The sequence below is a fragment of the Diabrotica undecimpunctata genome, chromosome 9 (genome assembly GCF_040954645.1).
Source record: "Diabrotica undecimpunctata isolate CICGRU chromosome 9, icDiaUnde3, whole genome shotgun sequence".
Taxonomy (NCBI): domain Eukaryota; kingdom Metazoa; phylum Arthropoda; class Insecta; order Coleoptera; family Chrysomelidae; genus Diabrotica; species Diabrotica undecimpunctata.
Genome location: NC_092811.1, coordinates 121,712,788 through 121,736,666, shown reverse-complemented (window position 1 = coordinate 121,736,666; position 23,879 = coordinate 121,712,788). Strand labels below are relative to the sequence as shown.

At 33.4% G+C, this 23,879-nt stretch overlaps 1 protein-coding gene across 7 annotated transcripts in view; it reads right to left on the bottom strand.

Annotated features, from left to right (window-relative positions):
- Positions 1-301: 301 nt before the first annotated feature.
- Positions 302-23,879, bottom strand: part of AGO1 (protein argonaute-1) — a 118,156-nt gene continuing 94,578 nt past the window's right edge. For all 7 annotated transcript variants that reach the window (XM_072545137.1, XM_072545142.1, XM_072545139.1 and 4 more), the window contains 3 exons: positions 23,519-23,722; positions 21,707-21,906; positions 302-15,270 (listed from right to left, as the gene is read on the bottom strand). In XM_072545137.1, coding sequence (XP_072401238.1) covers positions 15,162-15,270; positions 21,707-21,906; positions 23,519-23,722 — 513 coding nt within the window. In that variant the 3' untranslated portion in view covers positions 302-15,161. The remainder of the gene's footprint in view (positions 15,271-21,706; positions 21,907-23,518; positions 23,723-23,879) is intronic.

The following is a 23,879-nucleotide window of genomic DNA, read 5'->3' as shown; positions in this document are numbered from 1 at the left end:
AGTACAAATTCGGCGTACACGGTGTTTAAATCGAGTATTCATCATAGAATAGTTATTTGTGATAGCAAACTCGATTAAGCGATCTCCTCTTTCATTTCTCTGACCTTTTCCCAGTACATTCTTTACGTCGTCATTCTGTGTAGTTTTGCCGACTTTTGCATTAAAATCACCGCATATTAAGGTTAGTTCTTTTTTGTAGCATACACTACTATTAAAGACGCTATAAGCAGTATATGCCTAAGTCCTGTGTACGACAATATGTTTGGTAGTCGATTTATTAAAGAAAAAATAAAACATAACCAACGGTTAACTAATAATTTAATTAAAATACAGTAAAGCCCTAACAAAAATTCTAAAATAAATTCATTTGAAACAATTCTTACATCACTAAAAAAGTATTTCGAAAATACGAGCAGCAAATTAGAGCAAACTTATTAAAAATTATTAAAATGATATCTGACGGCTGGTACTTGACGTTATTTGTATGATATGCCATAAAGACTAAATGTACTGTTAACCTATAAATAGTATTTGCATTATTTTGCACCAACTTAAACAGTAACAAAAATTAATAATAGACATAATACCGCTTAATAACAACTAGCTAAAGAGTGGCAAAATATTTCCTAAGCTAAAAATAGTAACCTACAACTGGAAGACTGTTGAACGACTATGTTTACCCGTACTAGTATTTTATGGTAAGAAATATTGCTAAAAAAATGTTTCTCTTGATTACGTATATTGTGATGTGAAGCTATTTGATTCGTAGACTAAAATATGTGGAATTGTTTGATCCGTATAAAAACGGAAACTGTGGCACCAATCGGCGCCAACCGCATATTAGACGTGACTTTTGGCGGCTCCGATCGGTGCCACTCATCAGTAATCTAAAATATATCAGTTACTTCGATTGGCAGTTTTTAAGTCAGTTATTTTTCGATTCTGTCATTATAATTGTTTAAAAACATAACATGACCAATAAAACAGTCGACAGGTAGTTAAAAGATATACTGAAACAGTTATATGAAAATGATATAGGGAAAGTGACGAAAAATATATGAATACCAATTATTACCTAATAGTAAACTCTGGGACGATATGAGGCTGCGACGATTTTTAAAAGTGTCTTTTCGGATTCTTAATTGAATATACCCTAACATTCTAGTTACCTGTGATTGATTGCTGTAATGTAGATGACTGACATACATTGTGTCATGTTATTATTTGCTACTGTCTAGCAAAAATGTGTGTCGAACAGCTTAATGAAAGTAGGGTATGATAAAACAGTTTATGACAAGACTGTGAAATGTTGTGCTGCTTGTGAAAACATGCAAGTGGATTTTTACAAAGGACTTTAAAAGAGCCTGTAGAGATTTTTAATTGAATAATACCCCCATATTCTAGTTATCTGTAATTGGTTGCTGTAGGTAGATGACTGATTGGCATTGACCTATTATGTCAGTGATTTCCTATTCTAACATCGTGATTGAAGGCGTCAGAAAGTAACTAAGAAAACTGTAAAAACGTAATCGAACAATTTTTTTGAAAGTTATGTACGAGAATGGCCGGAAAAAGTACAAAATTTGAAAAACAAGACCATTAAACACTGCTTCTGCTTATACCGAATAGCAAATTCGAGCAAAACTTAATACTAAAGAGTTTTTAAGCAATTTTGAAAGTGTCTATAGGGATTCTTAATCGAAAACATACCATCGCTATTTTTTATTAACAATTATTTTACTTTATTTCTGTTACAATTCGATGCTGTCATTGTGATTGTCTGGAGACATTAAATAAAAAATAAATAAAACAATTGCTCAGGCAAAATGGCGTACTTAAAAGTTTCATGAAGTTGTCTATGAGAAGTGCTGGAAAAATTACAAGACCACTATGCTGTTTATAAAGAAGAAAATACTAGATACATACAACAGATACCAAATAGGAAATTGGTAGTGATTCAGGATGACTGTGCATAAACGTTTGAAGCACATATCGGATTATGATATGGAGAACTATGTCAAAGAGGAGAAGCAAACTAATGTTGGACGAACGCTACAGATGAATATTGTGGCGAAGCCGGACCTGTAACAGTTTCTAGAGGATTCGACGTTTTATCAGAACTCAGCGAAGTCATTTCGACAGTTTACCTGAATTATCTCGAATGTTATTACATAGATAAAAAAAGTCTAGTTTCCGTTAGGTATAAGTTAGTCCATATTGTAGAATCAAGTAAAGCCATCGTTTAATTTCCGTACAGTATGTTAAGGAAATTGATGTGAAAATTTCTGGCAATGGCCATCCATGGATAGAACTGATTAGTGAAGAAGACTTGCGAAGGTGTATTCTCTACTTTAGAACTGTAGCACAAGTGATAATAATGTTCATTGCAGAAGAAGCTTGTTTCCTACCGTACAATAACAATTTATTGATATTACATAAAGGATTTTCATGCGTGGTATTTAATTATCATAATATTTGACATAAGATTTAGAGTTATACAAGAACTTGCTTGGAAGATGGTTGAATAGGAACGATTCTGTAAGCAGCAACTTTTTCTGACTTTTAGTTCAACTGAAAACATTCTAGAAATCAGAAACCAGAAACCGAAAAGACTAGAAGCAGACGACCAACTCACAAATAATTTATATGACACAAAAATGAAAAAGAAACATTTCTCTTCATGAAATATATATATGCTCCTTGCATTTCGTTATAGTTGTAAATTTATGATTGGCCATTACAGTGAAAATTAATGAAATTGAGTAACTAAAATGGCAATGACACCTTAAGAAAAAAATAGAAAAAATGACACAAACAAAAAAAACGAAGATATATGCTCACAAATGAATGAGCAAATACAAGTTCCTTACTGCTCTTTTTGTTTTACTCTACTGGTCTTTGAAAAACCTGTGAATGGAATGTTTGAAAGTACGATTGATATATATGTGAAACAAGTAAAACCTGAATTCACCTTAATCACTTTGTAGATCAATATTTCATTACATTTACATATTATAATCAGTACCAATAACTTCTTTACTATACATCCATCTCTATAAAAATGTACATAATCAAACTTAAAAATGAGCAGTTATATTAGGTACTTTAGTTGGTACATAAACCTCGTATAGTACATCTCAGAGTCTATTAACATCTTCCAGTTGTGCGTCACCATTGGCAAGACAACAGTAAAGCCGAATTTTCAAAGTACTTACATCTAATAATGGCAAATCGTTTGGTTTAGCTTTTTTGGGCGTCGAAATAGGTTTTTTAGTAAAGTTTGTTTTGTCATTTTAGGAGAGTATCAACGAGCAAGACTAGTTAAAAGGTACTTTGCAACATTTTGTTGTAAAATGAGAAAATGCTGTTAAGTACTTCAGTAGCAATTTCGGAAGCAGACGCAGATCAAATAAAACACAGAAATTTGCCACTAACTGACTAGATTAGAATTAAAGGGTTTCGAATGGGTAATCCGAATATCATTGGCACATTAATATTTTTATCGAGGTTCTATTTGGTACTCTTGAATCAATTATCACGAAATGGTATTGTCGAATTAAAGTCATTTGCAGAAAAGGCACTCTTTTAAAAATCTAATGTGGTGTGTATATATGTGTATATAACGTTCCTACGTTACACGGTATTGGAAGTCGAAGAAATGAATAGATTTGACATGGCATTGAATAATACGCTTTCGAATGGGATGAGTATGTTTTATATTGGCAACAGCGCCAAGATGCATCAATTAGCAACAGATATGACAGGAAGCTCCACTGAGTAGTACTAAAATTAGTCAAATAATAACATAATTCAAATAATGTGGTTGTAGATGCTTACTATAAGCTTTGTTTAGGTGATGGATCTAAAAGGACTGTACCTGAGGAAATTTAGAACGTGATATTACGATTTCTGCAAACTGTTGATTAAAGAAACCGTACCCAGAAGTCAAACAGCGCATAACATTTCTAGAACGGTTCGAAATGTGTTAAAAAACACGGATATTAGAATGAGGATATAAACATACTCTACGAAAAGACCAAGAACGACTTGGTTTGACTTGGTATCATAACATGGTCACTTGTTAGCAGTGACCATGTCTAAACAATGAGTAGGAGAAGACTGAGCTGACCATGTTTTATCTGCGAATATATCTGGTTTATATTTATTTCTTAGACTTCCAACCCTGTATACAATTTCTATGTTGCATATTTTCCAAATTTATTTATTATTTAACTGAATTTATTTTTTCCTATAACCTAATGTTATTCAATTAACTTTACATGTTTTTATCTTTGTAATCGACATATTTGCAGTTCATTCATTCATTAATAAAAAAAAACCAGAGCACTGACAAAATAATAATTCTGTGAGCGTCGTTAATGATATAAAAACCTTTTGTACAAGTTGCCTTTTTTACATTATAGTGACTTAATTACAATTATACCAATAAAAAAAAAGAAAAATGTTGGACTCGATAAAAAATAATCTCTCAGATTACCCATAAAACTGACAACACAATTTTGTACTCTTCAGGAAAATGGTTTAAAAATATGTCAATACGATACGAATCATTTAACCCACGAAGGACTAGCGTTACCATTTGACAACGACATTCAGTTGTACTAAAAACTGCCTTAAATGCAGAGGGGCGACAAGATTAACTCATACAAAAATTTATGGAACGAAATAAGTACCTTTCCTAATATAGAATAACGAAAAATATTGCAGAACATTTTAGGCGTAGTTTTTTAACATAATACTAAAGTTGTTATCAAAATAACAACAAAAATTAAGGCTGAGGCTCTGAGACAAGAGGTTTCATAGGTTTTTCCGACCAATATATTTCCAGTAAATCACATAGATCGAGTTTTTATGTATCTGTTGCAGTTTTTGATGCACTAATTCCCAACAAGACGGCCGGGCCGCACAAAACTAAAAGATTTAAGAAATTTATTTTGATCCTCCTTATAGACTATAGCATAAAGTAACTTTGTGTTGCCTTTCGGCAACATACCTAATTTTACATAGGCAAAACACTTTAGGACACAAATTTTACCATTCAGTATGTACATTTTTGCCTATTGTATGATACAGAAATTGCTGGAAAGAAAGATCACTAGTTTATTTAAAATTTGATCGAACTGCTGGCTTACAGCTTTACAAATTCGGACTGAATCATCGGATTCACTAAGCTTATCCAAAAATATCAGATGTAACAGATGCTAACCATAAAAAGATCCGGAGCTGTCGTCTAGGTGGCTGTAAAGTCCACCCTAGCGTCCTGAAACGTTTCAGATTGTCCCAAGGTTCCTTAGGATCAAACACAGAACGCTACTTTAACATATCTAATAAAGATTGTATTCCTGTAAATGTAGACAATCTTGCCGTTCTCCTGTGCTTCTAAAAACGTTTCAATTTACTGTAAAGTCTTTCAGAGTCCAGTACAGGCTGATGTAAACCCTGTAAGATCCTCTGAAACATTTCAGACTGTTCCGAATTCCTTTAGGATCAAAGAACGAACCATACTTTAACAGCTCTAACAATAATTGTTATTTCTAAGATGAGACAACCTAACTGTCCTCCAGAGCTTCTGCAAACAGTCCAATTTACTGTTACCCCTCCGAAGTGTTGTTAAAGGCTGATGTAAACTCTTACAGGCCGTCTGAAACAAAGATATTTAGTCCTGAAAACGTAGACAATCTTGCAGCACCTGAAAACTTTCTAAGTTGTTGTAAAGTACTCTAGAGGCTGATATAAACTATTGCAGACTGTCTGAAACCTTCTAGACTGTTCCGAATACCTTTAGGAACCCCTCAAACATTCTCAACTGCCAAATATTGTATTAAAGTGCCCCTCTGTGTACTATAAGAAGTTTTTGCTGTATAAATATAAGTAATTTTTACTCCGCATTTGATAATAAACTCTTAAAAATATATTTTTATCTTAACTTACAACGCACTATGTAGTGTTCCGATTAAACATAATGTGACGATAACGTAGTGACTTTTATAGATATCCCGGCAACCCACAATTACTCCTTCATTATTACATAATGTTTAATAGTGATATAATTATTCGAATTTGGCACAATATTGCAGAAAATAATTAATCCTAAATTTTTACCTATAAGTAAACAAAATGTATTTTACAACAATTCAAAAATGTGTCCTTCGTGGGTTAAAAAAATCTCTTCGTGTAAATAATATGAATTTTGCACGAGATCCTAATACTGTTTTATTGTGTATAAAGATAAAAATGACAAAACCGATATCACTAAGAATGACATTCAAAAAATTCGTTCCATTACTGTTACCTTGCTGTCATTATTACTATCTAATATGCTTATGATACGTAAAATTTGCTTCACTTTCATATTTTTCCACAATAGGTACTCCCGGCTCAGATTATCTCTTAAGAACTATTCAAAATCGGCTTTATTCAAGTCTCAATCGATGACGGTCGCATTATAAAACGATTAAAATATTACACAACTGTTATCTTTTACATAAACTAGAAAATTCGAGATCATTTCACAACGCAGCAACGTCCTAATTACTTGTAGAGGTCATAAGCGTAATAAAACATGGTTGGGAAATTGCAATTTTCAAATGTAATTGTTATTCACAAAATTCTAGTAAATCACTAAATTTTGAGTGCGATAAGAAAAACTTGCACAGTACAGTGATTCATCACAGAATGCGGAAGATCGTAACGGATACCAGAAGTTCGTCGCGGAATGTAGAAATTTGTTGCGGAACGCAGAAATTCTTTGCGGAATGTAGAAGTTCGTCGCTGAACGCAGAAATACGTCTTGGGTGTTTATTCTTTTCTTCTCATTTATCATTATGTATTCATTCATTCCTAAATGATCTTATTTTCTTTTTTTTCCTTTTGGATCCCAAGTTTTTAGTATGAATTATTTTCCCCTGTCATCCAGTTAACTGTACGTCCATTACATCCGTTCGTAGTCTGAATGCCTGAAGTGCGTTGCAGACCTGAAAAACTTGTCGTGGGCTACTTTTTCATATTTATCCCAGAGAACAGATCGCGGAACCTTTTGTCGTGAACTGTGTCTGGCCTACGGGACAAAGTTTTTCCATTCCCGGTCTAATGTCTACTTTGTTAGAGCACAAAAAAGGGATACGGTAGGCGGTACTGTAGACGGACTCTCCTCGTCGTGTAGATGGACTCTTCCAACTGTTTACTGTGACTGCGAACCACCAACCGCTATTTTGTTTCGTGGCACTACTTCCATGACGCTCGCCTCAGCATTTTACTATGTAAAAAAAGTAATACAACTCCAGTATAGAAGTTGAGCTTAATAGTATTACAATTTATTTTTCTCTTTTCTTTTTGGTAATTATGAGTCCCTTCCCATATCAGTTGGCCCACCTATGGAATTTGCAATTTAAGTCGATTACCATAAACAAATTATACCCTGCTTTTATAAGTTCCCAAATCTACGAAAAAGTAAAATAACTGAAGCAGATCGAAGGACATTAAGACGCATTATAGTGAAAAATCGACGAGCAAATTATATGGAGTTAAGCGTTTTATGGAGTGACGTTATTGGAAGTTTCTCGGTGACATGTTGAAACATGTCATAATTACACACAAACAGACCCACAAATTAGGATTTGGTGCTTACAAAGTAAGTTTTATAGTTGAAAAATTAGTACGAATTGGTTTTAATAGATTTCATTTTATGTTAGGCTAAGGAAAAGCCACTTTTAACATTACAGCAAAAGAAAAATATACTAAGATGGCCAAAAGAGCATAAAGATTGGACTCAGTCGCAATGGGATTCAATACAATGGAGTGATGAGTCCAGATTTGAAGTGTGTGTTGGAGACAGTAGGAGTTGCGTCATTCGCAGGAAAAATGAAGCTTTCCATCCCGATTGTCTGAAGAGAAAAGTCAAATTTCCTGCATCTGTCATGATATGGGACAGCATGTCGTCTAAAGGTGTGGGAAAGTTATATTTTATCGATGGGATTGTAAACACGGACAAATATTTGAATATTTTAGAAGAATCTCTTTTACCGATTATGGAACAGCGTTTAACATCAGCGAAGATTTTGTCTTTCAACAAGACGGCGCAGGTTGTCATACCTCAAAAAAAGAATTTAAAATGGATTGAAGACCATGGCATATCACTTCTGGAATGGGTTTCTAACAGTCCCGACTTTTCCCCGATAGACTTTGTAGCGCAAAATGAAAATAGTTTTGAGAAAATATCCTGCCAGGTCCGTCTACGAATTAAGGAAAAAATTGCAAGAAATATGGGATTCGTTTACATTAGAATTTTGTCAGAACTTACGCTGCGCTTTTATTTTTGTTCTCTAAAATTTAATTTTCTTATCAATCTAACATTGGGCCAACTGATATGGTAAGGGGCTCTTATACCTTTTATTTATTTGTAAATTGACTTATTTCCTTTTTTAGTGTTGGTAAAATACATTAAGATTTATTTCCCACGTCATTCAATTTCGTAATGAAAAGTCGTTGCAAACCGCACACGTTCGTTGCGGGCTCACATGTTCGTTGCGGACGAGTCGCGAGCCGCATCTGCAAAGATCAGGATGATATGTCAAACAAAAGATTTTTACATCGAAAATCCAAGTTCCCATTTTTTAATAGAAAGTATCATCACATCAAATTTCTTTTAAAAGTTTTAAATCTCAATTTTCTATTTGTCCGACAGTGCTTCGTCATCGATCAAGACACTTAAAACTAATGTCTGTGTTACTTAGGTAAGTATGCAGTTCTAACCTAAAATAAATTATTAAGATCCACTTCATATGCATTTAGAGTACAGTGCTATTATTAGAATTTTCAGCTGTAACTGTCATTTTTGCAACCGTTTGACTTGGAACTGATAATTTTGATAGTTACACGATATTATTAACTCAATAAAACCTTACTTATATGGAGTTTGCATCTCTTAAAAGTATAAAGAACAGTTTTGATAACAGTTTTGAACATATGTCACTTAATACTAGACGATACCTAACTCATGACTTAATACTATTAATTTTACCCTTGGCTCTTTGAGAATTTTCGCTTCTTAATCCTCGAATTAATATATACAAAACTTACAAATGTAAAAATGACAATCACACTGTTATTGTGCTTTTGGAATGTCGTCTAAACCTTTTCTTTTATTTGATTATTGTCTAGACTCTGCTCAAACGTACAGAATGATCCAAAAATTTGACAACAACATATTACGTTCAAAACAAACGCTATACAGGGCGATCATTTAAAAATACTACGACTTTCTTTACAACTATCACAACTATTCCAACTTTTAGCATTTTAAATTTATATTTTCTTCAAAGGGAATATCTCAATGAGGGTTGGCATTCAATAAAATATGTGTAAGCTCCAGGGGCTCATTGGTTATCGTCCAGTCATGCCAGAGACTTACACTGCAGAAACAATTTGAAAAATTTTCCCAAATGTGCCCTGCATATATGATTAACTTCATGCCACAATGGTTAAACGATGTAATTCAGACCACAGGACTTATTAATTAATATTTAAGTGCTGTTCTGAAATATTTCAGGGTCTCCGGTTTTTTGCCGACCAATGTAGCCAAATTTAACAAATATGTCCGCAAAAATAAACATAATTGTGTCTGCCTCCATCTATAAGCAACACTGCTCTCGGTGACAGACGTTTTGACATCTGTCACGTGATTAATGTTAAGTTTGATCCCGATTTTAACAAGAAAATTTTATTCAGCTTATTCTTAGTTGAATTTATGAGACAATGAGAACAACTGCAGCATTTGGAGTAAAGGTAATCAGCTAGTCTTTGTTAAACTGCGATTTCATTCAGAAAAACTAATTCGTGTGCTAACTTACTTAGAAAAATGCTGGGCAGAACACCACAGTCAATGATAACTGCCCTAGGGGCATATTAATGCCAGAATGTCAACGAAAATGGTCAGACATTTAAAGATTTAGTGTTTAAGGGTCTCGGCATTAATCGACACGTGCCGGGAACCTTTTAAGATACCAAGTGGTTGTATAGTAAAAAGATTAAAAAGATCGTGTTATTTAAACTACTGTACCATTGGGAGTGTGTAAATTACCTAGTCCACAGCGATAAATCAGAACCGAAGACAGCATTTGCCGCGTTATTGCAAACATATGACTATAAGCCAGAAATAATACTCAAATAAAAATTATCTTCCAAATAAATTAAATTTCATGATAATTATTACAAAACAAAGTTGTAAGCTAAGCCAAGTCGTAATATTTTCATGTGAGGAACGTATTGCTCATGTTCCATTACCCTACTTAACGTATTTGTTTCTTAAGTCAAAAGTATGTTCAAAAACACTGGAATCAATGTTACAATGTACGCTTTTCTGGAAGAAAATACAAAATATCTACCACACAAGCGGTGACTCACAGTGTTTATGAACAATTGAGTAGTACAAAGATTTGTAATTATCTAAATGTTTCGTAATTTAAAAATAGTATCAGTACAGTACAAAAATAGAGTCAATTTGGATTTATTTAGAGTTCAGGTCTAATCGCGACCAAATTTTTTGACCAATCCGCACTTAGATTTTACTATGACTAAAAATTATTGTTTTTTCTCAAAGTATTTCATTTGTTAACGATATGAATAAATAATATGTACTATTATACCTTTTTTTCGACTAATTTGAATGACTTTTTTGTTTTGAGAAATACCTCAAGACCTGTTAAGCACCAAATATTCATCATTTGATATACATAGACTAAGGTTTGTGTCATTTAAAGGAAAGTATACTATAGTTTTTAGTAGTTTTCGTGCACATACTAGGCTATTTCGGAGCTAGTCATCGACCTGTATTTTTATCCACTGTTTTCAATAGAATTTTCGGATTTTTAGTTTATTATTTATACGAAAATCATTGAGAAGGTATTATCTAACTAAAATCAATAACATTCAAAAACAAATGTTGTACAAATTATATCTAACATGCTCTGGACCAAACTGAATGAGTAATATTGAGTTGTGGTGCCCAACGTGGGGCTTAAAAGCAGTTACAAGAAACAAATGGAATTGTACAGTTCATATTGTAAACGAAACTGACTAGCAGACTAAAAAATCAACTGTCGACTTAAAATCCTGTGTTAATACAGAGAATTTATACTGTTTTCCATATATTTCGTTTAAATATCTCCAGTAAAACATGTCTCTATCAAACAAAACGAATTTGTTAAGATTGTAACATTAATTTTTAGGTATGTTTGACATAGAGAGAAGATAGGTACTAGTAGAGTGTAAATTTTTCTCGGTCAATCATATTAAATGCATCTACGTCTCTGACGGTTTGATTATCGTATTGTGGATAAAAATACAAGACAAATCGTGTTCCTTGGAATAAAATTACACACAAATATAATACAACCTACGCTAACAGCTTATGATTGGCTGCAATAGCAGTTGAAATCTACAAACAGAAAAGGGTAAGGGTAAAAAAAATTCAGATAGAAACTATCACATTTCTATAAGTTATTCCCGTAGAGTACTTGTGACATTTCAAAGACATTAAGTAACAAAGTAAGTATATCATAATCAGAGCAATTTTAAAGGCACATTATCGGTACTCATATTTCCTTAGCTGCCCCGTAGCTTCTTTTTCAAAAAAACATATTGTGCTTCATCCCCAGTCTTCACAGCACCCTGTTGATTGTTTCAGATACAAGCGGGCATAGTCAACTACCACTGTTCTGTTTGTAGAAATAACTTGAAAGACTTAACTAACTTTAAAGCTTCTTTTGACAAGCAGACATTTACCTGCCACATTGGAATTATTTTTAATATGAGAACTATATCCCATAGTCCAATCTGTCTAGAATTTTTACATAAAAATTGTTCGCTACTAAATTCTGTACAAATATTCTAAATGAGTTTTTACAAAATATTTTCAAAATGTACTTTTACAAAAAGTTGAGTAGTAATGATATATTGAAATATATGAAGTGAATGGTAAACTCAATACAAGTGGTCGACCTGAATTGAGTTTGAACCGTCGTTTTTTGAAAAAAAAACTCGATAAGAGAGTGCAAATACTTAGGGAATAATTGTTCATTCAAAAAGTTGGAAATAGAGGGAATAAATAATCAGTTCTTTTTGTACTGTCAAGTAAACGTAATCGTTACTCCAAGCACTACGACGAACTTTTACCAACCGTATTGTGAAATCAATGTAAATGCATCATATGTTTCACAGTTTAACTTCGTTTTAACAGTTGGCAACATTTTTGTCAAATTAGTGACAAATGACAGTCAGTAGGTAATGATACATATCATGTTGCTCATTTGTGTTTATATTTATGCCGAAATAATTAGCTACACTAACGTTTTATTTGCTTCTTTTTGTTTTAAGATATATATTACTCCCAAAAAGCACACTAAGATTGTTAATTTAAGGGAACATATAAATGATTCAAAAAGATGTGTAGTATAAGTTTAGGAGCTATAACAATATTTTGAAGCAAAAAAAAAAGACACTGTGATGATTACGTTAAATAGAAAAGGAAGAAAATGACAACAGCAGATTCAAAACTTTCTTGCTGTCATAAACGATTGGAAAAAAATGGACTCTTATTCATTCTGTAGAGTTGCCAATTTGTAGTTTTAATCAATTGTTGTTCATTTTCACCACTCCCAAGATCGTACCACATTCAAACTTGTATTTCTTGGTAAAATTGCTATTCGACAATCATTACTACCTCATTTTTTGCAAGATTCTTTTGCCAACTGGGCCGAAATGCCGATTTAAAAAACAAATAATCAATGATTTGTAAGATTTTTACTAAATTTGTTAATGAAAAGATCAACAGTATATCTACGTTACCCAAAAAAATATACGTCAATTACAGTAATTTATAAAAAGTATCAATTTCAATAACAAGATCGGAAAAATTGTTACCTACAGATTGGATAGTCCTATTAAAACAACAACGTAACATACGTTTTAAAATTAAATGTGGAAGAGAAGATTTAACTTAAAGGCAAACGTTATCCGAAAAAAAACTATATAAGCGTAATCCGAACTCCAGAAGGACTGGACTAAAAAAATTGGAAATATTACAAACTACTGGCTAAATATAAATAAAGTCGAACAATAAACAATTGGATTGACAGGGTGCATTTTTTTGGTAAAAAATAAAGTTACCAATAGCTTTGGTATTATTGGAATACAAATAAAGTACACAAAATAATTAAAAGAAGATTTATTTATGTCCTCACTCAGTTTTTAATTATAGAACAAGTTAAATAATTATATATCTCGTGAAAAGACTAATCTTTTGTTTTTCTTACGTCAATCAAAATGTGTGTATACAAATGCAGCATAAAAACACATCGAATACGTTAATTAACTTAATGCTCGTGACGCACCGATGCGTTGTAAGTTATAGTACTGTATTGTAGACGCAATTTTGCGTCGTCATCATCATATGTTTTATGAAACTTAGTTTTTGATAGGATAACTGAAAAGGACGTCAAAAACGTTGGTTTGTTAGTTAAAATGTAGCCTGAAACTTCTACAATTTAACAGCAATGAGAAAAACAGGCGGGTTTTTCCCCCGCGAAAAACATCAATGCGTTATAAGTTATATTATTGCAGATGACGCATTTCTGCGTCATCTGTTTTATGAAACTTATCAGTTTTTTACAGGATAACTGAAAGAAACGTCATACTCGTGAGCACCGATGCGTTATTAGCTATAGTATGGCAGATGACGCATTTTGCGGCATCTGTTTTATGAAATTTAGTTTTTGACAGGATAAGTGAAAATAACGTCAAAACGTTAGTAATACTCAGTCTAGTAGTTGAAATATAGCCTGAAACTTCTAAAATTTAACGCCAAGGAGCAAAAACAGGCAGATTCGTTGAAATACCGCAATTTTTTTACTTTTATAATGGAGTACTTCAAACGTTTTAGTTTCAATTGAGAATTTTGTTTTGTATACGAAACAATCAAAAGATGAGTATACGTTGGTTAACTTACTTATTGCTGGTGACGCATCGATGCGTCATAAGCTATAATATTGCAGATGACGCATTTCTGTGTCATCTGCTTGTGTGTCTGTGTTTGAGAACTATAAAGGCACCAAAAGAGATATAAAATACTGTCCAATGCATTCCATCCCAACCAAATAGTGGCGGATACCAGTGCAACTTTTGACCTAATATATTAACAATCGACCCACCACATATTCGTGGATTTTAAAGCCGCATCTGACTCAGTAAGAGAACTAACAGGTACCGACAACAGTGTTAGAATCCAAAACGACATTTTAATGCCATTCCAGGGCAGGGACACTGAGTGTCTTGCCTTCTATTCAAGCTCAAATTTAAAGCAGATCGAAGACGGTTCTGGTACCAAATCCTGATGGACTGTAAAAGTTTAGGTTCTGACAGCTGTTGAATAAGTAGAAAGAGAAAAAGGATAGCACAAAAACAACATATACTAAAAAAAACAAAGTCAGCAAAATTTAATAGATGATTAACAAACCTGGAATGACTGGAAAAACAAAAAAGAAGTAAGTATATTTGAGCTGCAACATACTTTTTAAGAAAACAAAATTGCAATATTTGCAAGTATATGAAAATATGTTACTATAATTAAAAACTTTTTGGGATGAGTGTTCTTTTAATCATTTTGTTTAGTGTATAAACAGGTATTGACTTTAGAAAAAAAAACCTTATAACACTATAAAAAGTTCATAAGTCGTTAAATATCTAACGTATTGACAAAGTACTAAAGTTAATTTATCAAATAGTAAAAAAATATCAATTTAATAAAATATTGAACTTGAACGCCACTTGATACAGTTTCTTGTAAATTAAGACATTTATTTGACTCACAAGCTGCTTTTAGTGCTGCGTTTTTTTTGATAAATCTATAAAACATACGAAACGGCCCGAATCCGTTCCGTTACAGGTCGCTAGAACAGATCCGGGTCGCTTAAACAACATGAGTCGCCTTAAACAGTCGTAAACAACTTGGAAATCTTAAACAAAGCAAAACAAATATGCTACATTTGTACCTCATGTCGATATCTGCACCATATCGATATCTTGGTCGAAATGTTTTACCGGCTGTTTCAACGTTTCTATCCGTACATTTGCCATCTGGGCCTCTTCTATGCAAAGTACATTACTTTTTTGGTATCGGCGTGGACAGTTATCGCCCTGGCCATCGCTCCAGGAGTTCTGTCTTCCGAGGATCCCGATTGGTGGGAACCTTCGCCGCTGCAAATGAAAGAAGAAATTAGAGAAATGATACAATTAACCCTTTTAATTACAATTATAACAAAAAAACAATTATTAAAATATCATCTTATAATATATATATAAGATATTTTAATAATATAGATATATATATATATATATATATATATATATATATATATATATATTTTAATTAAATATAGAGAGTCCTCTAAAGCTCTGGAGAGATTAGGAAATGCCGAAAGGTCTTAATCTCGATGAAGGAAAAATCCGAATCTGCACCTCCACGCGGTAGAGGACGGGCAACATCAATTTTGATGGCTAACGCAGATAGGGACCGAGTGATTGCCGGTATAAGCAGTCCCCCACTTACCGACCAACGGCTCCGGGCGGACGAGTTGGTAGGTGGTAGGGCACTCTTTTGTCCTGGGGCTGAGAAACCGGCCCCAAAGGCGGAAGAATCAATTGTTTGGTCAACGGCATAAGAATATAGAAGGCAACGAGAAACCACTATATTAAAGATCCCTATGGATATCTCTAGTACAATTATAATGGCTGTACAACTCAATAAAAAGTCGCATACTGATCATGGACATCGGAGACCAAGATCCGGCAAGAGAGGTCATTCCCATGACCACAGGGCCTCTCAGGTCGTTAATATGCAAAATCCCTGTGAAATACCCAATAAAACACCTTTAAGAAAAGTCCACACGAATTGTCTGAAGAGGATATCCACTTGGAACGTTAGGACGATGGCTCAATCAGGAAAAATCCAATGCGCAATTAAAGAAATGGAACGCATGAAAATAGAAATAATGGGCATAAGTGAAATGAGGTGGCCTGACTCAAGTTATTGTGATATAGAAGACTACACCTACTATTCAGGATCAGAAAATGGTAAATATGAGAATGGGGTTGGAATTATCACGCATAAAAGTATAGCCAAACAAGTCAACAACTTCATACCCGTGAACGATAGAATCCTCCTGTTACAAATAAATACGTCACCGGTGAACACAAACATCATACAAGTCTATGCACCCACAGCAGACCATAGTGATGAAGAAATATCAGAATTCTACAAACAAATAAGCAACCTTATAAGAGATATACCGAGACACGAACTCCTTATAATCATGGGAGATTTCAATGCAAAAATAGGTAACGGAAAAGAAGGGCAACATATTGGTCCACATGGATTAGGAGAGAGAAATCAACGCGGAGAAACAATGAGTATCTTTGCAGCTGAGCATGACTTAATCGTGCTAAACACATTTTACAAACTACCGCCTAGACGCCTGTATACGTGGAAATCACCTAGAGACAACGGAGAAGACATTATTATTAGAAATCAAATAGACTATATGCTTGTTAACAAAAGATATCGAAATAGTTTCAACAGTATTAAAACCTACCCAGGCGCTGATATTCAATCTGACCACAATCCTTTAGTGGGCGTGTATAGAACTAAGTTAAAGAAAATACGCGGAAAAACTGTAAAAAAACATGACATGAGAAAACTTAAATGTAGCGAAGTAAAAGAAATAGTCAGCAAAACATTAAATAGAAAATTTAAAGAAATCGATATTACAACGGAAAGCACAGAAGATAAGATAGAATCCCTTAAGAAAACAATAGACGACATTAAAGACAATTTTATGAAGAACGAAGAAGGTAAGAATAAGACATGGATGACGACAGAGATTCTGCAACTAATGGAAGAAAGAAGGAAAAACAAGAACGATAACTCCATGTATAAAACATTACAGCGAGAGATACAGAGAAAGATCAGAGAAGCCAAACAGAAAGAACTGGAGAAAAAATGCCAAGAAATCGAAATTCTCCAAAGTAAATACGACGACTTCAACGTGCATAAGAAGGTAAGAGAAATTACAGGTAAATGTAAAAACAGAAAAATAAGTAAACTTGTTAATGACAATGGAGAGATAATCGTGGACAAAGAGAGTATCAATGATACCTGGAAAAATTACATAAGAAATTTATTTTTTGATGAGAGAGAGAACCAGCCCCCAATACCTACGGAAACAGGACCACCTATACTAGTGGCAAATTGTTGCTTCCAAAACTAAACATAAAACCATGGTTTTTTAATGTACAAAATAGAAATTTTATAAAAACAATTTCACGAATCAGAAGTAACCATGCAATGTATCCGGAATATAAACACCGTTTAGGTATTCATAACGAAGATTATTGCGAATGCGGAAAACATGGTAGTTTAGAACATATTATATTAGAATGCCCTTCTATTCAACAAGAGATCTCTACACTACTTAGTAATCTATATAAATTAAAAATAGACACACCTTTTAACTTATCGAGCTTACTTGCAACTGAAGATATACGAGTATATGAGGTTATTTATGTACATACAGTTAAATGTAAATTTAAATTATAAGCACACTAACATAAATCCCACTCTTTTGTATCGGCAAATAAGCGGGGAAAAAAAACAAATAATAAATCAAAAACCAAACAATATAGTTAATAAAAAAAAAATAGTTACATTATAAGGATAATCAATAATATAATATTGAGTATTATGTATAATAATATGTGTTGTTCATTAAATATAAGATAATATTAGATACGCATTAAGTGAAAATTAATACTTAACTGAAGCATTTTCCTTATAACTTTCACACATTTGTTCTGGCTAATTGGCTTAGTTCCAGTGCCATAAAACAAAACACACACACACACACACACACACACACACACACACACACACACACACACACACACACACACACACACACACACATATACTAGTGGCAGAAATAAGAGCAGCCATAATATCACTAAAAGAAGGTAGAGCTCCAGGACCAGACGGAGTACAATCTGAATTTCTTAAACTTCTTGATGATGAATCTTTAAGAGTACTATGTAAAATCTTCAATAATATCTATGACACAGGCAATATCCCAAAAGATTGGCTACTTTCAGAATTTATTACCTTACCAAAGAAACAGGGAGCAAAAAAGTGCGGAGAATATAGGCTAATAAGTCTAATGAGCCATACATTAAAACTTTTTCTTAAAATTATACATCGTAGAATATACAAGCTATGCGAAGAGAGAATACAAGACACACAGTTTGGATTCATAAAGGGCGTAGGTACAAGAGATGCACTGTTTAGTCTACAAGTATTATTTGAAAGATGCAGAGATATGACTTGCGATATTTACACCTGCTTTGTGGACTACCAAAAAGCATTTGATACAGTTCAACACCAAAAAATGATGGATATTCTAACAAAAGCCCAAATGGATGATAAAGATCGGCGTATAATACAAAATTTATACTGGAACCAATCAGCCACAATAAGAACGAATTTTGGAGGTGAACCAACGGAAATGATCCAGATTCTACGATGCGTTAGACAAGGTTGTATACTTTCACCTATATTATTTAATCTATATTCAGAGGAAATATTTAGTGAAGCCTTGGAAAAATGCGAACATGGAATACTTCTAAATGGAGAACGCCTAAACAACATCCGTTATGCAGACAACACCGTTATTTTTGCAGACAGTTTGAACAGTTTACAGCAACTGATAAACAAAGTAAATGAAGTAAGTGAAAGATTTGGACTTCAAGTAAATATAACAAAAACTAACTTTATGATCATCAGCAAAAATAAAGTTAGAGACGCTCAACTAATTATCAATAATACACCAGTGGACCGAGTAAAACAGTATAACTATCTTGGAACAACAGTTAATGAACAATGGGATCACTCACAGGAAATAAAATGTAGAATAGAGAAGGCTAGGAGTGCATTCAATAACATGGCCAAACTCTTTAAAAGCCACAATCTTAATCTGGAGATAAAAGTAAGGCTCCTACGATGTTATATCTTCTCAATATTGTATTACGGATTTGAATCCTGGACACTAACTGAAGCAATGGAGAAAAAACTTGAAGCCTTCGAGATGTAGCTATACAGGCGAATTCTAAGGATATCATGGACAGACAAGATAACCAACGAGACCGTATTACGAAGAGTGGGCAAAGAAAGAGAGGTGATGTATACCATTAAAAGGAGAAAGTTGGAATATCTCGGACATATAATGAGAAACAGCACTAAATACAGATTACTGAAGGTAATCCTACAGGGTAAAGTATTCGGAAAGCGAGGAATTGGGAGAAGGAGAATATCATGGTTGAAGAACCTGAGGAAATGGTTCTCCACAACAACAACGAATCTATTTAAAGCATCAGTTAATAAAATAATTATAGCCAGAATGATTGCCAATATTCGGAACGAATAGGCACTGAAAGAAGAAGAAAATATCTTAAATTCCACTTTATGATCAAACACATTATTACAAACGCATTATACATTATTTAGTTATAATAAACTATAGAGTCTTTTTCTTAAGAAAAAATTCTATACAAAGCACGTGGTGTTCGTGTGTATTAAAGTATAAAAAAATGCTTATTAAAAGCTTAAAACTTTTATTTTAAAGAAGATCTTTTCGGAATTGAATCATTCCATCATCAGTTTAATAAAAAGTTGTTAAAAACATTGTATGGCCACAGAAAAATATTGGAAGGACATCAGTAATAAAAAACAATCCTCATGGAATTTACAAAGGTAAATGCAATAGACTGTTAACTTCGTTAATTAATAAAAACTAAAAATGGGGGCATCTTACATGACCATAACATAACATAACATAACATCTTACATGAGCTCCGGGGGTCATGTAAGATGCCCCCATTTTTAGTTTTTATTAATTAACGAAGTTAACAGTCTTATTGCATTTACCTTTGTAAATTCCATGAGGATTATTTTTTATTACTGATGTCCTTCCAATGTTTTTCTGTGGCCATACAATGTCTTTAACAACTTTTTATTAAACTGATAATGGAATGATTCAATTCTGAAAAGATCTTCTTTAAAATAAAAGTTTTAAGCTTTTAATAAGCATTTTTTTATACCTTCATACACACGAACACCACGTGCTTTGTATTCAACAGGTATACTAGCCACTCCTGGATATCTCCACTTCATGGTTTTGTTCCAGTTTCACTTTTAATTAAAAAATTCTATATTATATTATATTGTAACGAAATAGCCCATCTCCGATACGTCATAATTCTTAGAAGGATAAATCTAGAGAATTCAAGAATTGGCATTTCAATACCGCGCGTCTTCGATGCGCTTTCGATGAGACGAATTAGAGGTGGGACTACGCCAGAAGATTCGAGAATAATACTTTTTGGTATATATATGTAACGATGTTAGGAGTAGAGGTTATATCAGTGCAAGATTAAAGCTGCACCAGATCACACAACGTAAGTTGCCTTCAAATAATTTACAATCAAAGCACAATTCAGCCATACAATACACCAGAATCTTCCATTCACACATATTATACTTCTTGTAGTTCCTTCTCCTATCAGAGGTTGGCTATCATCACAGCTATTCGTACCTTATTGGCGGCTGCTCTGAAAAGATCTACTGAGCTGCAACTATACATCTCTCTCTTAGGTTTCTTAGCCAGGAAATTTTTCGTCTTCCTATGGATCATTTACCCTTGATTTTACCTTGCATTATGAGCCTTAATATCTCATCTTTCGCACCTCTGATAATGTATCCTAAATATTCCAGCTTTTTTGTTTTGATGTGCTTTATGACCTCGCAATCCTTTTGTAGCCTTCTTAGCACTTCTGCGTTTGTAACTCGTTGGGTCCATGGTATTTTCAAAATCCTTCTCTAGCACATCTCAAATGATTCCAACTTCTTTATATTATCCACTTTTAGTGTCCAGCTTTCCATTCCATACAACAAAGTCGAGAACACGTAGCATCTTAAGGCTCTTATCCTCAGCTCCAGAGGTAGGTCTCGATTAAAAAACATTGTTTTCATTTTTATAAATGCTTGTCTTGCAATTTCAATGCGTGTCCTTATTTCTCTACCTTGGTCATTGTTTTCATTTACCCAGGTTCTCAGATATTTGTAGTTATTCACTCTTTCTACTTGTTTTCCCTCGATATCTAGCCTTCCTACTGCATGTTACTTAGAAATAATCATGCACTTGGTTTTCTTAACATTCATTTGTAGTCCATATTTGATACTGACTTGATGTAATCTATTTACTCAGTGTTGCAGTGTTTCTAGACTGTCTGCAAAAACAGCGGTGTCGTCTGCGAATCTTATGTTGTTTAAGATTTTTCCGTTTATTGATATATACCCTGTTGTTCCTCTGATATTGCTTCCTTAAAAATAACTTCGCTGTACAGATTGAATAACAATGGGGATAGCACGCAACCCTGTCTAACACCTCTTTTGTTTACTATATTATACTATAATATAGTAAACTACTTTATATATCCCACTTGAAAGAGGAGATGTGAGTTTATAACTACCTAATCGAGTGTCAGATTAAAAAAACTAACGAAGTAAACTATCAATATACCAACTTACCTGTCATGCTCTTTTTCTACCAAGTGATAACGAGCCCTAAAGGCCACCAAGTGAGCATAATAGGCTGGCGCAGGTATCGAAACGGATCTGGTACACCTAACATAAGTATGACATAACTGATATGTCAAACACTGCAGTTCGTCCGAGTCTAAATGGGAATCGTCCCACAAAACGTGGTAATGTGATGGTCTTGAAGTACCCTAGAAAAAAATAAAAATTAATATCCTCTTTTGTGACATGTCAAAGAACTGCCATTTTTGTCGTTACACTTTTGTATAAATTTCTTTTATTTTACTAAATTTCGTATAATACTCAGTATATTAGTTTGTTTTTTTTTTTTAAATATTTCTTAAGAAAGCATTTTATGCTGTTTCCGTTATATTTTAACCTCCCAGGGACGTTCAACTACCCGCAATAATCCTCTTAAAAGTTACCGATTCCGTACCATTATAAACTCCCGTTATAGCACTTGTTTGCAAATATTCTAAATAATCCCTTTAAAGGTTTTACCGAAATGCAGCCAAAGAACCCGGCTACTAATCCCGTTAGACCAACGGAGTTCTGATTATATCGACCATCTAGGAGCAATAACAAACGGGACTTTTCCCATATAAATGTTTGTATAAAAAAGACCCATCTAAATTCTTTTTATTTTTTGTTTTGCAAGCAAAATGTGAACGACGATTTTACATATATGTTCGAGATCCCTTCAAAAAAGATAAGTTCTTTGTTATAATGATTATCTTTTTATTTTTGTTTACCTTTGTTCTTCGCGGATCGTATTTTTGCAGTTTCTCTAGGGTCTTAGTTTGGAGGCCACCTTTCATCCTAGTTTGGAGGCCCCTATCCTCCTATTTCAGGACCGAGGTTTACCAATATAGAGTGATGCCTTGATCTCAATACAGGGCGATGCCCTTATCTCAGTTAGGACGATGCCCTTATCTCAGTACAGACCGAGGCTTTCATCCTAATTCGGAACGGGCAATCTGTACATGCCTGAGTACGTCCTGAAGGTATTTATTATTAACCTAATGTAAGTACTTCAACATTCTTCTATTCTAAGCCACGTCACACGAGATGTTGCTTTCATTTTAAGAATATAAAAGACTAGACTTAGCTACGATAAAATTTAATATTCAAAATCTGTTGTTTTACATAAACAATACATATTTCATTATTGTTATTATTTGATGTTATTTAATTAATATTTTCTTGTGCAGTCTCTATATTAAACATGTTTAAATCGAAATGGATTAACTAAACATTAATTTGTTTGGTCTTTGTATGCATTTGACTAAATTTTCATTTAATTGCATGCTTTTTTATTTCAACACACAGTTAAACCGTTGCAAAAAGAACTTAGGTTAGTTAAGACCTTTTTTAAGTTTTTTAATATTAGTAGTATAACTTTGTAAAGACAATGAAGTTGACTTTACATAGTAACAAGGTATTTATTTGCTCAGCTCACACATTACAACATAAACACAAAACACGAAGCTTGAAAAAGACACATGGTATTAAGAAAGAAAGAAACAAAATATATTTAAATGTCATTTTGGTATAATAAATCGTGGAAATTATTCAGAATGTAGCAAACGTTCGGTGACTGGGTGTTACGACACCTTGGTTTATAGTTTGTCGAAGAAAATGTGGATGTATAAGGGTTTAAGGAAAAGACCGACAACTACTATAATATACCAAAAGTAATTATAATATTAAAAAATAAAATGCTGGCCCAACATACTATAAAAAAATCAGACCTGGACGTTTAAATACACATCCCAGTCCCTAAAGAACACATGAACAACTCACCTGGATTCCTTGATGGCTACAGAGATAGAAATCAAACTCTGTCGGATGAGTGATGCCAACATCAACAGTAGTTCCGGCTGGAATGTTTCCACTTTTGCCACTTTGTTCCTTCTTATCCGAACAGAAGAGTCTTGTGTGATGCCTCTTCTGGACCACGATAAACGTGATGCCTGGTTTGTAGTCCGCTTCCAATTTAATACAAGCCTAGAATTCAAAGATAATTAAAAAATAAAAGTGGTTAGATTTGTTGAGGTATAGTTTGTCAAATATAGTGAAACATTGAAACTCAAGATTTGGGATCACCTCTACAATGCGCAGTAGAGACCAGCCTTTAGCATTTTCAGGCCAATTTAATTTTCAC